Source organism: Chanos chanos, chromosome 5 (assembly GCF_902362185.1).
Source record: "Chanos chanos chromosome 5, fChaCha1.1, whole genome shotgun sequence".
NCBI lineage: Eukaryota > Metazoa > Chordata > Actinopteri > Gonorynchiformes > Chanidae > Chanos > Chanos chanos.
Window position 1 is genome coordinate 15733088 of NC_044499.1, and position 21920 is coordinate 15755007.

At 41.0% G+C, this 21920-nt stretch overlaps 1 protein-coding gene across 1 annotated transcript in view; it reads left to right on the forward strand.

Annotated features, from left to right (window-relative positions):
* Positions 1-16801, forward strand: part of map4l (microtubule associated protein 4 like) — a 33394-nt gene extending 16593 nt beyond the window's left edge. Inside the window, exons 7-17 of the mRNA XM_030773090.1 lie at positions 8572-9269; positions 9580-9774; positions 10252-10384; positions 10642-10701; positions 11130-11386; positions 12226-12297; positions 14109-14201; positions 14649-14730; positions 14824-14930; positions 16171-16348; positions 16705-16801. Of these exons, the coding sequence (XP_030628950.1) occupies positions 8572-9269; positions 9580-9774; positions 10252-10384; positions 10642-10701; positions 11130-11386; positions 12226-12297; positions 14109-14201; positions 14649-14730; positions 14824-14930; positions 16171-16348; positions 16705-16709 (1880 nt within the window). The 3' untranslated portion in view covers positions 16710-16801. The remainder of the gene's footprint in view (positions 1-8571; positions 9270-9579; positions 9775-10251; positions 10385-10641; positions 10702-11129; positions 11387-12225; positions 12298-14108; positions 14202-14648; positions 14731-14823; positions 14931-16170; positions 16349-16704) is intronic.
* The last annotated feature ends 5119 nt before the right edge of the window (positions 16802-21920 follow it).

Genomic DNA, 21920 nt, shown 5'->3' on the forward strand with positions numbered 1-21920 from the left:
AAAGACTGTATTAAGAAACTAATTACTCAGTCTCTCTTTCTCTATTTGTCTTTATCTCTTTGTGCCAGTCATAAGAGCTTGGAGCCTTCCTGCATGTCTTTTCTGTAATTCTGATGCAATAACACATCTGTCAATGCTGTCATAACACACTGATTGCTATGCATTTGGGCAGCTAATTGAGTCTTACTCTATAGTGGAGCTCAGATCAATTCCCTCTCTTTTCTCCCAGAATGCACTGATCCTGTAGCTATATGTAGCTCTGAAATCCCATGAGCTGTATCATCATCTGTGTGGGATATAATGTTTACTAATCACGCTGAGTGGGTGGATAGTATAACGCTGTATTTCTTTATTTAGAGCTTGCTAAATAACTTTCTTTATTCTCATGCAGTCCTTTTCTCATCTTGGGCTGTTAATTCTTAACACAAGCGTGTGTGTGTGTGTGTTTACAAAAAATAAAGCTCAGTGTCTTTCAGTTCATCTGCAGTTTTGATAAGCATCACTATCAGTGCTACCTTCAAATTACAACTGAACTTCAGTCAGTACAATCGAGGTTGTCATATGAGTAACGTAATCTGTTTTTCTGTTTGACTTTCCCATATACTCACTATATTTGGTCAACTCTGGATACAAAACAGGTAAGGAAAGCTCTCATTTTTCAGTTGGTTTTCTATACCACTGTCCTAACTAAAATATTTACACAAAGTCTAGCAAACCATCCTTCATTTCTTAGAAGTGAAGATCTCACCAATACCTAAGCTGTGTTCAAAATGTCCACTCACCCACTATATAGTGCACCATATAGTGAATCAGCCATTTTGTAGTGCTGTTTGAAATCTTAACTGTAAATTACATAGCAGTGTAACATCCATATAGTGTCTGAAATGAATCAACAGCTGTCTGCCCTTATCCCCCCAGTGAGTATTCCATGTACCAAACACCATATAGTAAGTGAACAAGTGGATATTTCGAACACAGCACTAAGTTTAATTCCTAGTCTTTTGTGCCAGTTGTTATCTCAGTCATATGCTTAGAAAAAGGTCCATGTTTTAGATAGTTTGGTTAATTCGATAAATACAAATTATCAAAATTGTTTGGTCATCTTTATGCACAGCCTATCATTATAATATCACACTTAATGTTAAAATGTATTCATCTTTTTATCTGCCATTCTAGATACCCTCCTCTCTTTCTCTCTCTCTCTCTCTCTCTCTCTCTCTCTCTCACTCTCTCTCTCTCTCACACACACACACACACACACACACACACACTCATCCATCCCACTCTCCTTGCTCTTCTATCTCCTTCTTCAGCTAATGCAATATTGATGGGTAGGCCCTTACATAAGACATGCGGAGCTGGTCTTTTTATAGCTGCTGATCAGTTTTGTGTGTGTGTGTGTGTGTGTTTGAGTACTTCTGCAGTGAGTCAGGGTTACTGGTTGAATATGTTATAAGTATGCATAAGTAATGCAGTAAAGCAGCAGTGAAGTTCTCTGTGCTTTTATTTTGACTTCAGGTAAAGTTGAAGAATAGGTAACATTAAGTGATGTTGCTTCAGAGCACCAGTGATGCTACTCTTATCAGAACACCAAGCTTTTTGTTTGCCTCCCTGTACATACTTAACCATGCTTTTAGTTCTCGATAGATTTCTGTTTTGCCAGATGAGTATCATTTTACCATAAAAGACACTGGGGCATATGAACCTGTTTGCATTGTTACTTTGCACATCTCAGCTCTAGATGATTCATTAATATCACTAACATAAAGACAGAGGGAAAGGGGGTAGGTTAGGTTAAAAGGATTGGTTTATTTCCATCCTGTTTTCAGTAGGTGTTAGCTCATCCACTTTTTAGCTCTCAAAGACCAATCCAGCTTTTCTGTTTGAAATTTTGCTGTATGGAATATTTGTATATATACAGTTTTTTTTTCAGAGGGCATCATTTGTCAAAAAAAATTAGATCTAACCAATGAAATCTGCAGATAAGCAGAGGCCCAGTGGACTCTGATGTGTGGATTAAATCATTCAGCGACTTCATTAAGAGTGACACTATATTTGGCTTTCCACTCACCCAGTTTTCCTGCCCTCTCAGTATCTGCTCATCAGCCACCCATGGGGATTGAGTGTTGGGATGAATCTTAATTCTGGTTGTATGCCAACTGATGTCATGTCCTCAGTTACAAATCCATTTTCTCATACGTTTGAAATCAGCAATGTCAAATACTGTATCAAATCAGTATATATTTCTCATAATCAACTGTCTGTTTAACTCAAAGAAAGCATGTAGTATATAAGCCAAGGTTTTGTAGTTTGGTTAAAGCTTATTTTATTTTGGATGAGGAGATCTTGTCATGTGTAGTGCCTCTTTAAAATTGCCATTGAGCTTTTACCTTTTTGGAGAGAATATTATTATTATTATTATTATTATTATTATTATTATTATTATTATTATTATTATTGTTGTTGTTGTTGTTGTTGTTGTTGTCGCCTCTCAGCTGCTGTCGCTCCTTGCCATTTTGGTCTGGCTAACAACAGACAGCTTTTATTGATAGCAGCAGAAATAGGAAGCCAACTGAATGTATCTGAATTTACTGTCCGTCTTTCACATTCAGTAATTCATTCGCTACTGTTTAGTTTTCCTGTCGACTGCCCTCCCTAAAAATTCTGGTTTGGAATTCACCATTAGCTTTTGTCAGACTCCTCGTCCCTCTCGTCTCACCCCTCTCGCTGTGGCGCACCTTCTCCCTCGTCCTTTCCTTGCCCTTGTCTCCTCCCTCTCTTCTGCTCCCTCCTCTGGGCTGCTGAAACGACACAGCCCCAGTCTCAGCTGCTCTTTGACGATGAGCCTGTTGCCATGGATATGGGAGGCGGTTTCCTTGGTGATGTCGCAAATGAGGGCTGCCAAGGCAGAAAATGGGGTGTGACTGGAAGATATAGTCCAGAAATAGAATCTCACAGACAAAGCTCCCCTAATCCTACTGTACTCCTCCCTCACACAAACACATCCCACAAATCCACTGTATACGTGTGTTTACGCTTCAGTCACAACTGGCTCCCATTGATTTGTTTCTGAAACAGTTTATTTAAACCATTTATTATATTATTAAGCCAGTTATTACCTGCTGGTTGTCAAAGGGTTTAAATACTTATGCCTTTGTATGCATACCTCAGATTTCTTCCCCCAGTGTACTACATAATTGCACCCTTTTGCCTCATAAGTTGTCCGTAAACCTTTAGTGGTTCCGTTGTGATCAGAGTTTCACTCTAGTGACTAAAATAAATAACTCTCATTGGTCTGTTCAGTAATGGAGCCCGGTGGACAGACTGAATGTAGTGCTGTTTTTATCTAAAACTTCAGAGTTGTCATTTTTTGCCTTTTGGATTTGTTTTGATAAAGATGTGAAAACCAACTCGGGGCTGAAATGAATTTGTGAAAACAAGAAGCTGGTATTCAGAAAGGACAGCACTTTGTGTTCATGTCATTTTATGTGAGTTCTGAAACATGTTGGTATCCACCTTCGCATTTGAATCATAGTTCGGGTGTTGTGGAGGATTGATGTTTTTGAAGAATGTAAACAGTTCAATTCATAAGACATATTATATAACTTATATAACAATGTCCATTCATATGAATTAGACCCATTATAGCAATGAAAGAAAAGAGAATGGGCTCTTTTTTTGGCTATCACTGGACTGGAATAGGGCTCCTTTGTAACAGATGCACTGTAGTGTGTGTGTGAATTTCACCCTCATTAAAGTGTTCAGACCCTTCTCGGCCGTTCACGGACATTTCCCCAGCAACATACTGAAAAGAACAAAAACCAATCAAATTCCAAATTTGTTTGTGACTTATTACCTAGGGTTGGACATTATCTCAGCGGTTAACAATGTCTTTATTCATTTTTCATTTTTTCGTTCTCAACCACACTCTGCTGGATTCAGTGGATGCTTGCATATTGCAGTCCTTTTTCATGCTTCTGGGCTGTACATTACAGACTATTTTGACATTACATAATCTTCACTCATTTCTCTTTAATGAGAGAGCTTTTTTTGGTCTGAATAATGACATTACCCAGGCAGTGGTGAATTGGATGGTGGATGAGTGAGGTGGCATTTGAATAAACACTCATGATAGGACGCAGGAGGGTGTTGTCAAGAGTATAGGAACCAAACAGTGCCAGAGGCTGCTCTGGGTAAGGGTTTGAAAGGATTTAATGTGTTTTGGGATGCGGGTGGGTGTATGTATTCATGTGTGTGGGTGTGTGCATATTTATGCCATTTGAGTGCTTTAATGATTCATGGTCAGACTGAGTTGTTTGTAACCGTTTGTTCGGTGAGTACAGTGTTCAGAGTTTGTGTTTGTAGGGTAGGGCTGGTGTTTTTTTTCACTGACACAGAGTGGGGGGACTGATGGCATGTCAGAACCCTGTCCTGTATCGTTAGTGTCCTAAGGCTTGTGCACTGTCTGTGTGACAGCAGCAAACAGATGACATGGCAGCAAAGCCATAGGCACAGTCACTCCCCATTAAAAGTATTGTTGCCCTCATTGCTGTAACCCACAAATCTATGTAGCTAAGGGACTGTGTGTGCGTGTGTGCGTGTGTGTGTGTGTGTGTATGTGTGTGTGTGAGAGAGAGAGAGTGTGTTTGTGTGTATATGCATGAGTGCTCCGGGAGACGTTGTGTTTGCTATTATCTGTTGAAGCAGAGCTGTGAGGGAGTGGCACTTTCAAATCCAAAACATGACAGTCAATCTCACAATGACTGACATACATTCCAACAGAATTTGTTGGGCAAATGATAGGTTTTCCAAGCCACCAGGCCCTGTAGTGTCTTTTTTACATCACTCATTTATTTTCACTCCATGTCTCATGATGTCACGATGTCCACGGCCAAATGTCTTCAGATACGTGCAAAATACATTGTGTCGAGCTCAGCCAAGAGCACAATGAACAATAGAGCATTTGACTGGAAACAGTCCTTCATAAGCCTCCATCTGGGACGCAGAGAGAGACAAAGAAAGAGAACCATGGGGCTGCATGCTAATAGGATGGCTAGCAGATGAGATGAAAAAACCAACAGGTGTACTTTACTGATTAAAGTGTGTAAAGATGGCAGGAAGTTAATATGCTATAGAGTATTGGTCCAGGCCAGTGATGCGCTGCACCTTACACAAGCACTCACTGCAGTGATGAAATCCACTACAGCTGAGGTTCTGTCATCTTCATTGCCGGCGTCAGGGGATAAGGCAAATGGGGTGGGGTAGGGTGAGGGAAGTGTATTTGTTCGAAGGTGCTTGCATGTGTTCAGTGAAGCTAGAGGATTCTAGAAAGAGTAGTGGACTGTGCCTGAATGACATTATGTTGTTGTGTGTATTTATAAACTTGCTGGTTGCTGAAAGCAGGGGTTATGAATCTGCTGTGACCAATGGAAATGTGGTTTGTGCTGTCATGTGATTCAGGCTTTGACAGGGCTGTGATGTCAGAAAGAGGATGAGAGAGGGAGGGGAAGGAGTTTGAGAGAGAGAGCAAGAGAGAAAGAGAGAGAGAGAAGAGCACAGTCACCTCAGTCTCAGTGTTTATCAGAGCACAGAGAGGCAGAGAGAGAGAGACATACGCCATAACTTCACACTCGTTCAGAACTTGACTACTGAGCAAAGCTGTTAGTGTTTTACAAAGATAAAGGAACAGAGAAATCTAGAAAAGGGGCAAAAAGAAAGTGAGAGGGATTGTGAGGATGTCTTCCCAGCGCTCTGAGTACAGTGAGCTGTGCCCAGCGCCCTCCTCACAGCCGGCCTTGGCATCGTCAGCGACTACCCAGGACTGGGACTGGCATCAGAAACAGACGGACAGTCTTCAGGCACCGAGACAGGCGGGGGAGGCCAGACAAGGCCTCGCCACCCAGCCAGCAAGTGGAAGCCTGGAAGCTGAGAAGAAGGTAGTCGGCCGGCAGGGCGACAAGGGCAGTGGGATTCTGGATAGTACCGGGCAGAGTCCAACAAGCTCCATCTCATCCTCACCTTCACCAGTGTCACCTGGGAAACCCCTCTCAGCCAATGGTCTGACGCCGAGTCCTAATGGAGCACCTTCTCAGAGCTCAACCAAATCAGCTTCAGTTGACAGTGTCAAGATTCCTGTGTCTTCAACAGCACAACCAAATGTGAAATTAGCACAACCTCAAGGCTCCGCCCCGAACTACTGCGTAATTGGTGTTGTGAATGAAAGCTACGTGGAAGGCAGCGATGAAGATGATGAGAGGTCACGTGCAGCAGGAGGTGCTGGCAGCAGACAGCACAAAGAGGTGAAGAGTGGGGTATCAGGCAGTGCCCACCTTACTGTGCCAGCCAGCATGCAACTGCCTGATAAGTACCCTGGGAAAGAGCTGCCTTCTCCTCAGCCCACTGATAAACTCTCCCTCACCTTGGAGGGGAAGATAGCACCTCTTCCATCAACACCACTCTCATCTGCCCCTGCTGTAAAGAAAGAGCAGTCCCTGGGGACACAACGCAGCCCCCCTGAAAGTCTCTCTGTTCCCCAACTGTCACCGCACAAGGACAATGGGGACTCAGGCAAGGTGGAGGTCAGACAGGCTGAGAAAAGCCAGGCTGTCGTCAGTGATGCCCTGACTAAAGTTGCCAGTCATGGTAGGTGAGATGACACAGGGCAGCGTCTGTGTTTTCCTCGGCGCCGCATCACATTTCCGGCACATCTCTGACAGGAAGATCCTTTTCACTGTTGTTTGTGTGTGACTCTCTCTCTGCATTGACGTGAGTTATGTGCTAATGTTCATAATGGACAGATATAGTTGGTGATATCTTGGACAGATAGCACAGAATTATTTTGTTAATAATTCGTCACAAAAAAGATCTTGTTTTAAAGCAGAATGTCATGTGTGTAGTCATCAAAGAGAGATGAAGTGATACAGAAAAATAAAATGCAGGGTAACAGACTAGGCAGAGTTAAATGGATATGTGCAGTCTTGAAGCAGTCAGTGCGTCATCCCAGAAGGATGCCGAGAGACTCGGTCTGGCTCTGTAGACGGACATAATGTGTTTAAAAATGGTACAAGTGATTAATGCTGAGGCTATTTGTGCTGTATAGAGGATGTAAGCTCACCAAATACTCGTTAAATGCTTATATTCATTCTCTGAAGCACTGTGCTCAGTAGTCTGTGCTGTATGTTAATGAGGATTTATGTGTGGTTTGAATCAAAGTTCTTTTATATGCCTCAAGATAGCATGAGCTACGTCTGAGAATTTGATCAGCTGCATCTGTATTCATCAATAGTATTTACTATTCAGAACGTATTACTGTCAGAACGGCCCAGTAACCACTTGACTGAAGTGGTATATATATATAAGTGTGCTGTTCAGAAGTTTGTGTGTGTGTGTGTGTCTGTGTGTCTGTGTGTTTGTGTGAGTGTGTGTACACATTTTTATGTATGCGTTTACGTTCTTTTGGATGGTGCTGGATGTCCATAACTGAAGAGACAGATAGAAATCTAAGGAGAGATGCATGGAGACTAGTGTGTGTGTGGCTGAGTGTGCATTTGTACATGCCTTCAGGGACATTCTAAATATCAACACCATAACCTCAGTATGTCCTTGTGTTTGTCATACTCCGGTTTTACCATGCTGAACTGGCACCACTCTCAAAGGGAGAAAATGTGCATGTAATCAGGCCTGTATGAGTTGTGAAATGTAAAGGCTTTGTGGGTAAAGTTCACCCCATAACTAAGATATTTTTGAGCCATCTCCTCCTTTTAAGCCTTTTTATGTATTTCAACTTCATAACAGTTTTCATACACACATATTTGCGTATGCACAAACCAGGGAAACTGTCTTGGGGATCTCTCTGCATTTCAGCATAAAAGTGTTTCTAAATTTTATACAGGAATGTCATCTCTCTCTCTCTCTCTCTCTCTCTCTCTCTCTCTCTCTCTCTCTCTCTCTCTCTCTCTCTTTCTCCTCCTCTGTTTCTCTCTCCCCTTCTGTTTCTCTCTCTTGGTTGTATACCACGGTCTGTCCACTGGTCATTGATTTTTCACGTTGTGGGGAGCCCGGTGCCAGGTTACATAAGGCACCCATTGCCAACAATGTGCTTTTCTCTCTGTTTGTTCAAAGCTCTCTCAGACTACCCTCTCCTCAGGCCCCATCTTTCTCTCTCTGTCATTCTCTTTCTCTCTGTCTCACTATCAAAATTGCCATCAAACTCCATCTTGTCTGGCTGAGGGGTTAGCTATCCAGTGTTTCTGAAGCTGTAAAATTAATTCACATCTTTTACAACTGTCTCATGTCAAACATCATAAACAATTTATAGAGCTCTTTGTTTAGTGTCTAATTTCGTTTTGCTGCTGTAACAGGTTGTTACTGTAATAAACCCAAATGACTTAGCTAGGTATGTTTTTGCTACTTTTGCATTCCTAGATTCAGGCAGCCTCCATCTGACTTAACAAACGTCAGTTTCGAAATGTGTATGAAAATTTCTTAACTTTGGATCTATGTAATGGTTGAATCCAAGAGAATGTAAAGCCTGATTTGTTTTACTCCACTGTCTGTTTTTTTTTTTCAAAGTGAAAGAAGAGAAGACTAACAAACAGGACATAGTGGAGAAGGACAAAATGGAGAAGGACAAAGTAGAGAAGGACAAAATGGAGAAGGACAAAATGGAGAAGGACAAGGTGGAGAAGGAAAAGGTGGAGAAGGAAAAGGTGGAGAAGGACAAGGTGGAGAAGGTGGATACTTTTGCAAAGATAGACAGCTTTGGCATGTTCAACAAACCTGAAAAGGTGGAGAAGACTGATTTCTTTGAAAAGAAAGAAGACACCATGAAGAAGATGGACACTGGGGACTTGAAGAAGGTCGACAGTGGGGACTTAAAGAAGGTGGACAACATGGACTCAAAGAAGGTGGATAATGTGGACTTGAAGAAGATGGACACTGGGGACTTGAAGAGGGTGGACAACCAGGACTTGAAGAAAGTCGACAATTTAGACAAGACACAAAAAAATGAGAAGATCATCAAAGAAGAGGAGAAAGGTGAGAAGCAAATGGAGAAACAAGACAATAAGGCTGAAAAGAATGAGAAACTTGAGAAAGTGGACAAGCCTGAAAAGATGAACAAGGAAGACAAAGATGAGAAGAAAGACAGTGGTGAAAAAACAGACAAGACCACCAAAGCTGAAAAGAACGAGAAGACTGGCAAGGGGCCTGCTAAGTCCCCAACTACTAGTGGGAGCAAAACACTGACCAGTCCTGACAGCAAGGCCAAGGTAAGTCATGTGGCACCAGGATGTAGAAACTCCTATCCGTCTCTGTCACTGCTTACTGCTGCTGTGTTTATGTTGTTTCCCTGTGAGAGAGAGAGAGCGAGAGAGAGAGAGAGAGAGAGAGAGAGAGAGAGAGAGAGATAGAGAGAGAGAGGACTAAGAGAAATGGGAGACAAAATCTCTCCCATTCAATTACAAATATGTTTTTTTTTTTCTTTTAGTATTTTTTGCTCTGCTGTGTCATGCTTTCATTGTCACACATGTTGCATGTGCTTTTCTTTTTTTTGCCTCTATTCTGCAAACACACACGAAGCCTTCTGTTGGGTCAACCAAACAAAGTTCTGCAAGACCAAACTCACTGTCCACTGGGGACAGTGGCACCCCTTCCAAACGCACACCCCCCACCCCCACGTCCAATAAAAAAAGTCCTGTGCCCAAGGCAACCACCCCCTCAGCTGGTAGCATGGGAGCTCCTGTCACCAACTCTTCCCGTGAGGTCAAAGCCAAGGTAAGTCCGTTCTGCCCCCATCTGTGGTCCTCAGTGGTTGGCTTCTCCCCCTTAACAGTCTGACTAACTGTGACATTTTCTCCCAAGAGACACTCAACTCACTCACACCAAAACTGCTCATTCAAAGAGAGATTTTCCTTGAATGACTCATCTGCTTCACCTGTCTGCCTATCCATAATTTGATCAAACTGTATAATGTATAATGTCTAATCTGTCTTTCGTCACCATCTTTGCGTCACTCAACTTATGGACTGTTTTGTTGGTCCCAAAGAAAATCTGTGCAAAATATAGTGTCTCTAAATAAATGGTCATATTCTTCAGTGTTCTCACTTCTTTTTTACTCTGCTGTTTCCATTATCCTGAGTATGAGTGAGAGAGTGGTTTGTCATTTTTTCCACAGTGGATGAGTGCCTGTCTGTGCAGCCTTGGCAGCACTATTGTTCATGCTCCTCTCAGATAGCCTGTTTGTTTCCTCAGGCTTCAGAAAATGGCACTGCCCAACGCCGTCCTCCAGTGCCAAAGGCCAATGGTGTACCCACTTCCCGCTCCACTACTGCTAAGAATGGACCAAGCACCCCAAGCAGTGCCCCATCTCTACGCCGCACGTCTGGTGAGGGCTCATCACATATTCAAACACACAGATGAAGCACTGAGCACTCGCCTAAATAACGGAAATCATCTATAGACGTTCCCTCTTGTGATGATTATAGACGATCTGTTGCTCTGCATTTCTGTTATCAAAGGTCTGAAGCTAAGAATCGCTTCAGTATATTTTAGGTTAGGTCTTGAATTTGCATTGATAATTTTCTTTGTAAAAGTTTGCCTTTTATTAATCTAATATTGTTTTATATGTTGTCTTTACTTCAGCCACAAAGACTGAGAACAAAGCAGGGGAGACAAAAAAGCCTAGTACAAAGACAACAGCATGTAAGAACATTTAACAGTGTAGCAGGATGCATGTAAGAGAAAGAAATTGGTTTAGCTTGTTTATATTCGGGTTTAATAATGTATAAAAAAAACAATTTATAAAGAAATGTAGGATGACAGTAACGATGACGATGATGATAATGATAATAATTGTTATTATTATTGTTATTATTATTATTTTTATTATTATTATTATAACACACAAGCTAGACTGAGAGGGATTATGATGCCAGGTCCCAAGTGAGGGCAGTAATCACGACTGCCTTGAAGCCGACGTACACATGTTAGTCATCAAATCAGAGTGCTGATACAGTGTGAGATAGTCTTACTCACCGACTTTCTCAGACAGTTCCTGAGACAGTGGATTCAGCCTCTTTTATCTTGTTCCTCTTCCCCTCTTCTGCGCTCTCTCTCTTTCTCAACAAAAGCAAAAACCACTCCAAGGGCAACCCGCACCTCCCCTTCTGCCACTGATTCAAGCGCACCGGCAACTAACGGTGCACCACGTCCCTCTCGTATCACCAAACCCCCTGTACCGAAGCAGACCGTGCCAGAGAGGAAGCCTCCCGTGCCGCGGGCTCCCCGTAATGTGCGCCCCACAAGTGCACCCATGCCTGACTTAAAGAACGTTCGCTCCAAGATTGGTTCCACAGACAACATTAAGTACCAACCTGGAGGAGGAAAGGTAAGCAAGAAGTGGGAGCTGGAAAAGAAATCAAATGGTAACATGAGGATGTTTTCGTTCCTGGTTCCAGTTTAAGTTTGTTATATGTTACTGGTTGAGCATATATTCTTTGACTGAATCCAGTGAGTGTATTAAAATAGAGTCCTCACAGAATAAATGCAATAATACCTTGTTTTGCTCACTTGAATGCAGCAACTTCATAATCACATCCATTTACTGACACGATTTACCAGTTCTGTATTAAGCATTTCAGATGATCACCACATCCAGTCTGACAAATCCTTTGTGTTGCACCTATCACAGCGTTCAACATCACCATCATGCGTTCATTTCTATATGTTTTCAGTGGAAAAATGTTTTTCTTTTCCACAGATGATTTTTTTTTTTGTAATTTTCTTCGTTTTTTTTTTCATTTGTTCTGTCACATGAATTGTGAAACAGCTGTGTCGAGTAAACAACTCTCTTTGCATTTGGACACAACATTTCATATTTCTGACTTGATGCTGGCTCTGACAGTGCTCATCAGCAAAAGGTCAAATGTCAGCAGGGAACAAAAGCTGAATTCACTTTGTTGGGCTGTACACATGCATACCAATTCTATTTTTAGTGATTCCCATGGACTGTTCAAATGACTAGCGCTCCTACATGCACTGTCACAGATAGATATAGATGGTAGCTATGCTGAATCTGTAATCCAGAATAACTGACTATGACTCCTCTTTCACACTATTCCAAGTAGTATCCTCTTTTCACACTCACCCCTGACATCCAGTGAGTCACAACCCTGGGCATTCCCTCCTCACTGCACCCCACTGACCTTGGGGTGCTTGTCTCCCCAGGTCTCTGCAGCCCAGGCCAGGACTGATGCTCTGGCAAAGGGCTCCCACTCCAAAGAGACCAGCCAGGGCAAAGTGAGTCCTTCCTACAACCATCTCTTCCATTCATTTTCATTCTCTGCTCTCCTCGCGCTCTCTCTCTCTCTCTCTCTCTCTCTCTCTCTCTCTCTCTCTCTCTCTCTCTCTCCCTATCTGTCAATCTCTGTTTCTGTCTGCTCATGTCTTTAGGTGTTATCATCAATTTTTAGTGTTTACCCACATCTGTAGCTCATTGAAATACTCTGGCTGGCCCCTGTATTTCCCTCTTTCTTTCTGTCTCTCTCCATCTCTCTCTCTCAAACACAAACAAACAAACACACTTTATGGCATAATTTCTTTAAAAAACAATGTATTCTGCTTCATTTAAATGTATGGCATCATTTTATTGTCACCTGCATATTTTAGCAGCACAAAGCTATACTGAAGCTATACTATACTGGGTCCATCAAATTACCTGAGTCACCCCAATATGTACTGCTGTCTGTCACAAAACATTATCACAGACTCACACACAGAACATCAAATGATCATCCTTGCAAGGAGAACGTTTTGGGGTAACTGATTAAGGCCGTTGATTGATCCATGTGCCCTTTGCAATATTCGAGAAGGGCACAGACCAACACTGCATGGCTCTCTGGTTTATTATGATGTAACTCTATGGTACATTTGCACTTGATATCGCCACTGTTACAGATTAGTAGTATTAATTAAAGATATCTTTCGTTTTATCATTTAGGAAAATGCAGAAATGACAAAGACATGTCAGATGGTTCCTCACACTAGAAGTTGTTTAGCATTCTGACTCACCCCCTAAATATTCTGACTCTATACAAATTATTTCACTTTTTCCAGCTTTTTACCAGAGGAGTCTGTGTCTGGCCCTAGAGAGTACTATAAAAACAGTGATATGCTGTGAATTCCATTTTTCTTGTCAAAAAACTTGCTACAATTGAAACATACATAAGTAAAACATGTATTAAAATCTAATGTGGAAAAAAAGTTAAACCTACAAATCAGAAAGGTTTTGAAAAACATGCTGATTCCATACCCAAATTCACGTCTTCAGCTCTAAGTTCTCAAGGGTCAGACCTACAGTCTCCTGCTCACTTCTTATGTGATTGTTTGTGTGAGTGTGTGAGTATGTGAGTGTGTTTCTTCAGTTAAGCTGTATTAACAGTGTGTTATTTTCTTCCATCTTAGTTATTATTAGAATGTCTTGATTGTTCAAGCACAAATTAGTAATCATCATGATCATGATTTGTGTCAATGCACCTCTGTGAGCTCTGAAGTGACCTTAACAAAGTGTTTGTTTTGCCTGCTGTTCTCACACTCAGCAGGTGTGAAGTGAAACTAAAGCTTTCTTTATATTGCCAGTCCTACAAGCACCTGTGATTACAGTGATATATGAGCTGCCGACCATGAGAAAAACACACACTGACAGTATGTAATTAGTAACTCAAAACTCACAAAAAATAATGACACAAACAACAGGATTAGCTTGGGACCACTGACTATGGACCAATTCAGTGAACAGTTCAGTCAGATATAAAATATATTGTGGTGCCCATATGCTACATAAACTGAATTTTTTCTTACTAATTGTCTTTTTAATTGTCATCCTGATGTATTTGATATCACATATAGTATTAGAGGAGAAGTAAGGCATTGTGATGTTGCACAAGTATGGTCACATGATGATTTGCATCAGACTGTCCCTCTCACAAAGATAAGGATGACTGTGATAGTAGTCACTCTTCCTCTTCGTAACCACTGTGACAGACTCCTTGCTAACTCTAGAATCCCCAGTGACCCTATGCCCTATGTTTGCCACTGTGCTGTGTGTTTAGGTCCAGATAGTTCACAAAAAGTTGGACTTCAGCCATGTCACCTCACGCTGTGGTTCCAAGGACAATATCAAGCATGTCCCTGGGGGAGGGAATGTAAGTGCACTATGTCCTAGTATTGCTTTTGTTAGCAAACAAAAGAGCAGTCTATACATCCCTCTGCCACCCTCCTGTCTCTGTGGATTGGATGTGGGTCTTTGTGTGTATGTTCGCTTTTTGATTTTGCCTTGTCTAACACTAAAACACCTCCCTGGCTTACTTAGTTTCACATGAGCAGTTGTATCCATTTGTAAAAACAGTACTGGTTATACTTGCATGAGCTTGCTCCTCACTTCACCTACCATCTGATAACACATGTCAGACTGGATTGAGGTCTACAGATACAGGCAGCACACACAAATGGAGAAATACCATAAATTTTGGAAAGGGTCGTGTTTATTTATTTTTCCTGTTTTATATGGGGAAACTATGACTTTGGTCCATGAATTTTTATTATACACTTAACTGGACTGATGGTAATTCCATCCATGATTTGATTTTCAGGTTCAGATTCTTAATAAGAAGGTCGACTTGAGCAAGGTGACATCAAAGTGTGGCTCCAAGGACAACATTAAGCACAAGCCAGGTAAGATATGTCTAGGGCTCAGGTGTTGAGGACAAACATAGGGCTGTTGTAGCGTGCCTAATTGTACCCAAAGTAATCATGGATCTACTGCAGGGGGTGGTGATGTGAAGATTGAGTCGCATAAGGTGAACATCAAGGCCAAGTCCAAAGTTGGGTCACTGGACAATGTCGGTCATGAGCCAGGAGGTGGAAATGTCAAGGTGATCATTTACTTTCGCTTGTTATGATAACATCTCACTATATTCTCTATAAAGATTCCTCCATCTATCTCCCATCTGAAATATTCAGTTATCATAGTGCCGTTTAGGCAAGATAACTGTACACAGAGCCTACATGTTGCAGTCATGTATGGATATGCAGCACAATCTACACATTGTATATGCGCAAAAAATGATTTGCATTGTAGTCAAACATAAAGGTTTTGCATTTCACATGTTCACAGCTCAATATCAACCTCTGAAACATCACTTAAACCACACTTGCACCTGTTAAACTTCACACTGACACTGTAGTCGTGGGATTATACATCGGTTGGCACTTGTTATGTGATTCTTCTGAATGATCCAAGTGTCTGCACTGACTGGACTTGAACACATCTCCCACAGGTGAGTTTCAGTCTAGGGCCTAATCAGTACAGAGATTAAAGGGGACACCAGGTTTCTCCATAGGTAACGGTGACTGGATGTCATTCATTTAGAGGGGTATGAGCAAGGGGAAGGTGTGTAGAGGTACATCTCAATTTGTATACTCTATGCAGGGTGTGGATCTCATTCTAATTACAATCAACAGATTAAGAGGACAGTCAGTTGCTCAACCCCCTCAGCCTGTAGAAGCTTTTTCTCCAGAGGAAACAGTCTAAGCACTACAGTCCTGACCACTCACACCCTCTCTTTTGCTTGTGCAGCTCCTGCATGCATGTTTTGTTTTTTTTCTCTCTGAGATTGCATTTTGCACTCACACAGAAGATCACAGACCTTCACACACTCACGTATGCTCTTTGATTTGCATGATGGCTTGTTTTGTTTGATGAGAGAGAGACTTAGGTTTAGATTTTATCCACAAGAGGGCAGAAGTCCCATGTTACGTCAGCTAAGCCTGAAGAAAACATTTAATCGTTTACTTGATGAATCCTATTTTTTTTTCACCTCTTATACCTCTGTGGCATGAGCTGTGTTTACACACATTCATTTTTTCAGTTTGTTACATATTGTCACCCATCACCAGTTCACCTAGACTCACTGTGCAATGAAGGAGTTTCCCATAGTCATTTAAATACAAATGTTTACTGTATTGTATGTTATCCCTACCTTTACCCACATCCAGTTCCGCCTGTTTTGTTCAGTTTTTTTTTCTCACGTCCTATGACACATAAATTCACAGTCTGTCTCTCAGCACCCCAGCCCTTTTTTTGACCCGTTACTTTTGCACTTTTGTTTCCAGGCTGAGGGGGGACAGGAGAAATCCCAGACAAGCCCATCTCCCCCTGGTGTCCCCCCGACCCAGGCAACCAATGGGACAAAGGAAAATGGGCTAAAGGAGGGTGCCCCTGCACCCATGCCCTCTGTTGGAGAGGGACTCTGGGACCCCCAGGGCCTGGACAAACTCATCCCTGGGACAAGTAAGTGATCCTCAGGCACCATATCCTGCCTAAAATACCACCTTCTCCTACACAGAGACCCCCCAGCCTTAACCAGGGGCATTTGTGCTAGCCATGTTCAGTGCCATTATGTAGGGTTGTGTTTCTCCTGGAGCCGTTTTGCCTTTTGATCCATCGTCTCAATTTGTAATCGGTTTTAATGTGAATTTCATTTATATTATCCAAGTTATATTTTTCTACCTTGCTTCCCACCTCTTTTCTCTTGTCCCCTTTTGTTCTTCTGCCCCTTTATACGTCCTTGGTTTACCTTTGTTTCCGTCCTCCCTCTAGTTTTAGTCGCCTCTCATGTAATGTGAGTCTTATCTCTTTCTCTCTAGATTGAGTCTTACAAGCTCAGCTTCCGCGAGAACGCACGAGCTCGCACGGACCACGGCGTCAGTATCATCTCCAGGTCCTCCCTGAGTGGCAGCCACCCCCCACCCACATCGCAGCACCTCTCTCAGTGTTTCTCTGGGGTCCGCCATCTCCTCTCACTCAATCCAGCCTGCCCCGTCCACTCACCCAGGGGAAAGGTGCAAACCAGTACGTACGCAGGACAAGGACTCTGATTTTAGCACGCCCCGATCCTTTAAACCTGCTTTAACCTCACCACACCATTAGCGCTCTCTCTTTTCCTCAGCTCACGCTGCGTACAGCAGTTTTCAGAGAGGGAGAAGGTTCTGGCAAGGTTTTTAAGGTCTCGTCTGGGATTTCTCTGGCTTGATTTGAACATGTCTGAATATGGGATTAGGTTTGAGGTTGAGTTTAAAGTTTGGCCCCCTGGACAAGATTATGTTCATTGCGTAAGTACAGAATGTAATTATCCTGTCTGCTCCTGCTAAACAGTCACAGTCACTATCCCTTAGTACAAGCACCACTAAAATTTTACTACTAAGCACCACAGTGTTTCTTTGTAAACTTAATATCAGCCAACGCTATCCCCAAGACAGACCTAACCTTAGAGACCATACCTCAAACTACCAACTGTTCGGCCGTGTTTGTCCTCCTAATGGGAACCCCAGAATTCACTTGAGATGTAGCTTATTACATCGTATTATCAGAATTAGTTAAGCACCCTGTATTATGAGCATGTGGGGCTGTCTTTAAATCTTAAACAAGTAAAAAGACTAACCAGCCACCATCCATTCAGCTCTTCCCTCTGCCCCATCCTCCACATCTTTATAAATGCACAGAATTATAACCACTGGTCCCTCTCCCCAAACAGCACTCTCTCTATAAAAAACTCGTAGGCTGTTGGAACAATAGGATATTTACATCTTTGGAAAATCTTTCCTTTCTCTCTTTCTCTCTCTCTCTCTCTCTTGCTCTCTCTCACACACACACTCACTCTCTCTCTCTCTCTCTGTATCGTGTTTGCGTAAGTTACTATAACAGTTTATCTGTATCATTATGTTGTCTCATCATTAGATTACTACTTTCTCTTATTGTATGGTTTCTCTCAAAGCAATATTGTGATCTTGGCTGATAGGACACACACTCCCCAACCACACCGGCAAACATAAAGTACCGCACGACATACTGATAGGATGAGATAGGAAGGTTGGGTGAAGAAAAAGTAAGAAGAATGATGCTTACATGGGATATTTTAAATGTTAGGATGTGAGGATGGGAATGTGTTTACACAGTGTATCTTGTGGGTATAAAAAGACCATGAGTATTTGTTTAAAAGCTAAAATATTCAGTTTTGAATTAATTTGCAAATAATACGTTTATGGTGAAGTGATTGAAGGTATATGCAGAATTTATAACTGTGTTAAGTATTGGAATATGATCCAGTCTGCTTTAAGATCCAGTTTGCCAAATTCAGTTTGTCATAATTGTTTTTGACAATAATTGTGTGATAAAATATACAATAATGTGCAGTCAGTGTTAAAAGTTCCCCAAATTATTCAACAGTTTTATCAATTCTGTTGGTATTCCCGGCAGATATTGTTGGCTTTGTTTGCCCTCTGAACATGTCTTATTTGTGTCATTCAGTGTGTAAATGGCACAATTGGAAATTTTGTTTTCTAAAGGGGGGTTGTTAGGAACTTTGCACAGTGTTTGTGGAGAATCTTGATTGACATAATAGCACAATTCCTGTGTATGAAAAAGTCACTTTATTTAGAGATTCTGTGTGACATAGAGGTGAAAGTCACAGAATTATGCCTTGAAAACAGGGTGAAACTTATTAGGTTATTCCAAAATATTCATTTGTCTTCTCCAAACTTTAATGTCTTCATGCAGATCCGTACTGGTTCTTTGGAGTTAGTCAGTGTTAACACACCATTGGGAAATCAAAGAAGGCTGTTCAGTATTTGAAAAACAAGCAAGATCTGGGACAGGATAGGGACAGTAATGCTGGATAATAGAAGTGATCATTTGAAAGCACCTTAATTATTGATTGTTTTTTGTGCAAAAAAAAAAAAAAAGTTACATTTTGAATAGTAACCAACAGAACGCTTTCCTAGACATTCCCCAACAATGACCTTGATGGGCCCCAGAGTTCCCATGCGTGCAACACCTATGTAATGTGGAGTGGGCCGTAGATACATTATGTACGAGAGCCAATGAATATTCCCTAGTGTAAGGCTAGTATACATGGTCCTGTCTGTAGTTTATTTGGCAGTAAGTGTGCAATTTGCGGAGTTGCTTCCGTAAAACTTCAGTGTTGTGCTCTTGGTACGGTGATCACACACTTTCATCCCTGCAGTCAATTCTCCTTGTGTCTGTCAGATGTCTTATTTATGACACTTGTTCCTCCGGTCTATGCCACCACACACACACACCCCTCCACCAATCCTCACAAAGCTGTTTGTAAATACACATCTCACTCTTTCTATCAACACATGGGGGAAAAAAAAGAGTTCTTCAGTGGGTTGGACTGAAAAGACAAGAAAAGCTTTTGCATTCATGTACCTTTCTTCAGACAGTGTTTTATTCTTATGTGAGTCTGCCTTTTTCTTTAAAAAGGGCTGATGAGCAAGAATGTTTTTAAAATGTAATGTATTCAAGATGCAAGGAATATATATATGTGTAAGGTTTTGTGTTAATTAAAATCACATTGGGTCACAAACTTTAACAAATTTAATTGAGAGGAGGTGTGTGTGTTTGTTGTCGGTATGGAGACAATGAAGTGCCAGCATCAAAGGTATGTTAGTGTCTCATGAATGGTTTGTCTCAGTGCACTCTCCTCTTTTAGCCCACCAACTCTTAGTTCTAAACAGTTATATTTGCATGAGAAATTTCTCTAACTTAAACTACTGCACTCAACAACGTTTGCATATCCTCAGATCTCTTATTTCTTAGAAATAAAATAAAATGGACTCATAAGAGTCATTTGTATCATCAGACCGTGTCATTCCAGCTATGAGCAGAGGGGTGTATTGTTAACAGGAGGCAGAAAGTGGGAAGAGAGGTTAAAAGATCATCAGTAACCCCTGGAACAAGGAGTCCACCCACATGCTGCACCTGACACATAGCCCTTGAATGTTGTTCAGATGTCCATGCTGCACCTCAGTGTGAAACTAATATTAGCTGTTATTTGGCATGTGTGTAGTAGAATGCTCCAGTTAAACAGCAAGGAGCCTTTTAGGTGTATGTCTTTTATTAGGACACACTACCTGTGTATTTGCCATAGAACGCATCACAGAGCATGCAGAGGACAATGGACTGTAGTCATGGGTCTTAAATTGGATTCATTGTCTCCCCTTTGATTTAAGATGTAATCTTTTGGTATGAAAGAGGTGTTCATTGTGATTAATTGTTAACTAGTGATGTGAATATTAATCATGAATAAAAAGACAAATGGAAACATGAGTGTATGTGTGTGTTTTATTTCATTTCACGTGAAAAATGAATACTAGTCATTCTGTGAGGTCTTGTGACACAAAGATGAACAATAAGTACAGATTAAAAATGTCTGCAGACTAAAACGCTCTACTTTTGTTTGTTAAGATCTGTTGACTCATAGGTTTTGTCCATTATGTCATCCATTTCAGTTTCAGTCACATTGTTTCCTTTATCTTAAAAGAAATTATAACCCAGTGAACTTCCTGCTGAGTGTTTTTCATCTGTGTGAAGGTGTGAATTTGTTAACGCTTCTTGTTGCAATCATTCATAAATTAATGTCTAAAGGTCAGACCAGCTAAATTCTGGGGGGTTTTTGTTTGTTTGTTTGTTTTAAATGAAAATAGGTATTTCAGTGAGTTTTGTAATGTACAGCCTACTTCTTATTTCAGTCATATATTAAAAAGTAATATGTATAAGACAAGCAATTGATTGTGTTTTATAAGTTTTGTTATATCTAGACATATTACCAAGTCATATTGCATAGAAGTGGACTTTTTGGTTTCTCTTTTTTTTCTCAAAGTACAGAAGTGAACCTGAAACAAATTTTATTTGAGATAAATAATGGTAGACATATTCTAATACTTCACAGTGTGCATGCTGGTGACAGGCCATGTCACAGTAGTAGCTCCAAAATTTCCTGCTGACATTTTGATTCCGCTGGATTGTCATGGGCAAGATCTAACGATTATGTGTTTGGATAAAAAAGCTATTTTTCTATTGTGTTTTGGTTGCTACAAAATAAAATAAAATACAAACTTTCTTCCTTATCTACTTACTACAACAGTTCTCCATTTTCTTCACCTGTTTCTTACCACGCTTCATTGAAATTTGTTCTGCTTCATCCAGGCTGTGCTGCAGGCGTTTTACAGTTTGCCTCGTGTTCTTTTTATTCTCCAGGGGAGCACTGGTGTCCTGCCCTTTCCTCAGCTGCTCTGCCATCGTGGTAGCATCATGAATATTACACAAGTATGGTGGTGTACTGCAATATTTTTATTGCCACAGAATTGCAAATTTGTATCTTTCTTAAGAGTTAACATTCATTAGGTTTTTATTTGTTTTTGTTTTGCTTTGTTTTGTTTGGCACTGCTATAACAGACACTTGGAATTAATATAGATTATAATACTCATCAGTTCTAATTCTTTTATGAGTTACTCACTGCAGCTCCACCACCCCAGAAAATGACAAAGAAGACTGGAATTTTTGAGAATGACCTTCATAAATTATTCATACAGATTAAAATTGACATTGTCATTTCAGTTCACTTCAAACCAAGAGCGAATGGACAAAGTTACTACAGTGCCAATGTCAAACACTGGTCCTCTCGTATTTAATGTGGTTCTCTGTCATCACGTCTTCAGAGTGAACTCTGTGGAAATGTCTGCCTGAGAGGACTCAGTGGGGACCCTAAATTGCGCTTCAATGTAATCAGAGTGAGATGTGTGAATATTTACAAGTGTATATTTACATAAATTGAACTCCTCTCTCCAACTGCTGATATCTCTGCAATCAGGGAAGTTGAGCCTTTTCAATGTGGTAAGAGCATTTCAACCTTGTTTTAAATACTAATCATTTCTGAATTGTACATGTCACCTATTAATAATATTTGAGTGATTTGACATATAGACTGGAAGAATTTTTACACAGTTTTTAAAGAAATATTTCTGTGGTAATGTGCCTTGCGTACTGACCACATATTTTGTC